General features: G+C 42.4%; 1 protein-coding gene across 1 annotated transcript; it reads right to left on the reverse strand.

Annotated features, from left to right (window-relative positions):
- Nucleotides 1–2,877: 2,877 nt before the first annotated feature.
- On the reverse strand, nt 2,878–3,925 carry LOC113757909. The gene is made up of 2 exons (XM_027300976.1): nt 3,917–3,925; nt 2,878–3,453 (listed from the first exon to the last, which is right to left on the reverse strand). Exons 1-2 carry the CDS (start codon nt 3,923–3,925, stop codon nt 2,878–2,880), a joined length of 585 nt encoding a protein of 194 aa, XP_027156777.1.
- Nucleotides 3,926–5,319: the final 1,394 nt, after the last annotated feature.

The raw sequence follows: 5,319 nt of genomic DNA on the forward strand, positions 1-5,319 counted from the left end.
AATATGACAAAAAAAGAATATTTACGTACTGAACGAAAAAAATTGCGATTCTATATAGAATCGAAGAAATTCATTATGAATGAGAATGAATCGCAAAATTATCACATTTCTAATTTCATATGCATCCAGAATTTCACGCAGCATTACTTTAGAGGAACTTTCCTTTTTCACACTAAGGAACCAATCCCAATCTCTACATCTCTTTTATTTTTTTTTAACCATTAAATGGGGTCAAAGTTGTTAGCGGTAAAATACTAAATAAATTTAATTCCATTTCAAGCTCTATTTTTTTTTAATAAATATTTGATTTTATTGCTCATACTGAAAAGACGGGATACAAGGAGGGGGGCCTAAACCGTACCTCTATGAGTCACTGCACTACTCCTGACGAGCACTAGTCAATCCTACTAGACGGGACACCTAGCCGATCCATAGAGATATCTTTGCGAACCTCTAGGGGTAGCTGCCCCCACGACTCGAAAACCCAATTGCTGCCTGAGTTAATGCCCTCCATAGCCAGACCAACCGCAGACCTGTTCGTCTCGCGAAGACAGTGCGTCATGACCCGCACATGATGCCGTAAAGCTAAGAGCTCCTCAAAATCGCGCATTAACCACCAAGGTATCCCGACCTCGGCGTGGAACATTCGAACCAGTAGCAAAGAGTCTGACTCCACGTGCACCTCCGCAAATCCTCGTTGTACGCAAAGCCTCACCCCCTCAAGTACTGCCTTCAGCTCTGCCTACAAACTCTTAGCTACATCAAACACCTTCGCAAAGGCAACAATAAAACGCCCTTCTGGGTCCCTTAAAATACCACCTCGCCTGCTCTTTCCGGATTGACCTGATAGCAACCATCATCGTTCAACTTAGGGATCATAAGCTACGACCTGCTCCATTTGTGCCAGGAAATCCTACCGGAACGGTCCCTCTTGACCACTAAATCAAGAAGAGAATGCCAAGATAAACCACCAGAGGCAAGATTGGGAAACCGCCCACACAAAATTTCTCGTAGCTCCCAGAGTATACGCAAGTGAATGCCAACCGCTGTCACCCGTTTGCCATCGAAAAGCATCATGTTCCTAGCCCTCCAGAGATGCCAACACACTAGACAAGGTAGAATCCGATATATTGTCTTCAAAGCGGGTTTTGATGTGGCTCTCAACCACCATTTAGCTAGCATATGTCATACCGTAAAAGCTGGACCGAGGCTTCCATCACTCCCGTCAAATGACTGCCAAACCTGTGAAGGGATCTCTCCAGTGTAGAAAATATGGTCTAGGGACTCCGCCCCTGGCTCCTTACAACACCAACAGCGAGATGTGCCATGTACCTGAAAGCGGTGAAGAATCTCCATGACTGGAAGTCGGGACCCCAGCAAACGTAACATGAAGAAAGACACCTTCGCTGGAATCAACGGATGCCATATATTTGCGAAAAACATTGACCTAGGTGCTGGTTGGCTCACCACCTGATACGCCAAAGAAACTGTAAACGAGCCAGAGGAGCTCAAGGCCCACACTATGCAATCCGGCCGTCGGGACACAGGAGGAGGAATACGTAAGATGTCTGACACAATAACCCGAGGTAGCCACTGCTGCAACAGGTGTACGTTCCACCGGCGTTGGTCAACAAAGTGTGCCACAGCGTGTACCCCAAAAGTTTCCACTTTATCGCACACCGGCCCCGTGCCAAAAATCCACTTCCCCATTCCCAAAACCCATGTAATGTGCTATTCCGTTTGGTCTTTGATCATCACCATCCGTCGCCATATGTGGGATTGCCCCCTAACTTGTTCAGCTTCACAAGGATGACCTCCCCGTAAATATTTTCCCCGCATAAAACGTGCCCATAAGGACACATTTTGGCGGAACGACCACCACAATTTCATAGAGAAAGCGTCATAGACCGCCTGTAGCCCGTATCCCCACACCACCCTCCTCTACCGGCCTACAATTGAACTCCATTTTATCCAATGAACCCGTAAATCATAATCAGAACTACCCCATAGGAATCCTCCGAAAATCTTTTCCAGACGTCGAAAGAAACCCTTCGTGGGAGTCATGGCAGCCAAAATATGAACTGGTATAGATGCCAACACACTCTTGATAAGAGTCAGCTTCCTACCATAAGATAACAACTTACCATTCCACGCCAGCACCCGCTTGGATACCGACTCTGTAACCCCCGAGAAGTAGATCGACTTGCCCCTTTCGACATAGAGTGGACAGCCAAGATATTTAATGGGGAAAGACTGCTCTTTGAAACTCGTAATCTTGGCGATGGTATGCTTCCTAACCGCGTTGAGCCTCCGATGTACTAGGAAGCAACTCTTCTGGAGGTTCACCTACTGCCCCGACACATTGCAGTAGGCTTCCACAGCGCACAAGACCATCTTTAAGGACCTTTTCAACCCGCTAGTAAAAATCATCACATCATCCGCGTATGCGAGAGGAGAAATGTTAGGGCAGCTTCTGGGAACCTTGAACGGGACAAATCTCCTATCTGCCAGTAGTGCATTTAGTGATCGGGATAAGACCTCCGCCCTCAAGATAAACAAGACTGGTGATATGGGGTCCCCTTGGCGCAGATCCTTGGAAGATGTAAAGAACCCCTTCGGTGTCCCGTTAATAATCACTGAGAACCACACACTAGACACTAACCGCCATATCATGTCAATCCACCTCTCCCCGAAACCAAACTTACGCATCACTTGCATCAAAAAATTCCAGGACACCCTATCGTAGGCCTTTGCCATATCCAGCTTAAGGATCACGTTTCCTTCTCTATTCGCCCTCCGAATACCGGAAACTAGCTCTTGGGCCAATAAAAAATTATCCGAGATTTGCCGCCCCTGAACAAACCCGCTCTGGTTATCCTAAATCAAGAGCGGCAGCACCCTTGCTAATCTCTTCGCCAGCAGCTTGGAGATAATCTTATTCACAAACGTGCAAAGACTAATTGGTCGATATTGCGAGAAATCCTGAGGAGAGCCCACCTTGGGGATGAGGACGATAAAAGTGACCGTTATGCTCCTTAGCAGCTCCAAACCAGCAAAGAAGCTACCTACTACGTCATACACATCCTTTCCAACAATCTCCCACGCATAGGTGAAAAACCTCCCCGAGAACCCATCCGGCCCAGTAGCACTGTCAGGGTCCAAAGAGAACACCACGTCCTTAACCTCCTCAAGAGAGGGGTGCCGCTCCAAATCGAGATTATCCTGATCAGATATCAGTTTGGGGATCACATCCAGCACCGGAGAGGAACTCAACCCTGGTTGATCCGAAAACAGGTGATGGAAGAAAGAAACTGCCTCCTCAGAAATATCTTCCTCCCTGTCCAGCCACTCCCCGCGTTGTGATTTTATTCGATGGATCACCGACTTCCTCTGCCGTTCAGACACGCAAGCATGAAATAACCTCGTATTCTTATCCCCATCTGTCAACCATACCTGATAAGTGACTAATTTACGTAATAATTGTATAATATTTTATATTATTTTTAGTCACTTTAGTTACATTATTGGAAGAAAATAATTCATTTTGGCTATAATTGGTGTAAAATGCTTTTGTTCAATTAAATGAGGTTTTTATCACTTTTTACTTGGATTTTGTACATTTTGACAGTTTTGACATATTTTCGTATTTCGGCTATAACTTGAGCTATAATGATCGGATTGAGATACGTTTTAAACCAATTTGAAGATAAGAGATAGATCTACAACTTTGGTGAAGACATCTGAATCCAGTTTGAAGGTTCTCCAGGTCAAAAAGCTGAATTATAGTAGCTAATTGCTATTGGTCGAAGCTGAAACAGGGCAGTGAGCAGTCAAGGGTATTTCGATCATTTCTCAGCCTACACAGATCCAAATGAGGTGATTCTTGATGCATTGGAAATTTAACTCAAAGGGCTACAAGTTTCATGTTTTTGTCAAGAACTAAATCAGTTTTTATCATCAATAAAAGTTCAGTTGAAGTTGACGTAAAATCGGAGCAGAGCTGAAAATTGAACAAAAGTGCACAAAAATTCACTGTAGCAATCCAGCCGGAACTTGGCCGGATTTCTGGCCGGATTGTGGTCAGAGAAGTCTGCTCTTGATGCAAAAAACTCAATTTCACCTCCACTAAGTCACATGTGATGCTAGACGTGTGAGAAACATTTCCAGCTGTAAAAGGGAGGTGTAAATCTCACTTCTTGACCAACTTTCACCTTTATATAGCCAAAGCTTGCAAGATTGAAGGGGGATATAGAGAGACATACGGGAGAAGCTTGGAGTGCAGAAATGTAGTTCTTACATCTTCTGAGTGTTAGATTGGTTTTAGTGTAGACTAGTATAGTTCATCCATTCTTGTATATTAGCTAGATTAGGATGAAGATGGAGATGAAGAATGAGGAGTTGAACCTCATGTGACAAGGATTATCTCTTCTCCAACTCTTAATCTTTTGTATTTGATTCCAAATTTAGTTAATATACAAGTTCTGGATTTTGTGTTCAATATGTGTCTCTAAAGTTTATGCCTTGAGTTTGGTTGAACTTTCTATAATTGTTAGTGTTTATTATGTGGATATTTGATTGCTATGATTTGGGCAAGTTATTTAGCACTTTGACTCTTTAAATTATGATTAATCTGTACCATAGATTGTGATTATCTAAGGTGTTGTTTCTGTAATGAAAATTGAGATTTAACACTAGTTCAAGAAGTGTTAAATATAGGGAGTACACTCACGAAAGTAGAGGTGCACCTATGTGCTTTTTAGTGATTCATTTCATGTAATTTCACTGAAAAAAATGAACTTGTAGCTAATTTCATAACCATGAGAATAGGTATGGATTAGTTATAAGTATAATTGATTCACTACGAAAGTAGGATTCAAATGCATAAGGAAATTACACCATAACTAGCCTAGATGTAGTACTCAATGATCCAAATATAGCACTTGCATGAGTAGTTAGGGATACCACAACCTAAGGAGCTTTTACTTGTTATTTTGTATAATTTCAGTAGGTTAAATTTGTTATAATTCATTGATAGTCTAAATAATAGAGAAGCTTTAGTACTGCCGGTAATTGTTCACTCTTTCCTGTGGGATCGACCCGATATATATTCTAAACTACTAGTTGACCTGTATACTTGCAGTGAACGGGTGTAATTTGATTTTTTTTAACTTATATGTATATTAAAATCCCGTCAAGTTTTTGGCCCCGTTGTCGGGGAAGATTTGGCAATATCGGTATGAAGAGCAACTTTATTAGTTTAGACATTTTATTAGTTATAGTTTGAAGTTATTTTCTGTTATTTTTAGCGTTTTATGTGTA

This window comes from Coffea eugenioides, unplaced genomic scaffold, assembly GCF_003713205.1.
Source record: "Coffea eugenioides isolate CCC68of unplaced genomic scaffold, Ceug_1.0 ScVebR1_3418;HRSCAF=4626, whole genome shotgun sequence".
Taxonomy (NCBI): Eukaryota; Viridiplantae; Streptophyta; class Magnoliopsida; order Gentianales; family Rubiaceae; genus Coffea; species Coffea eugenioides.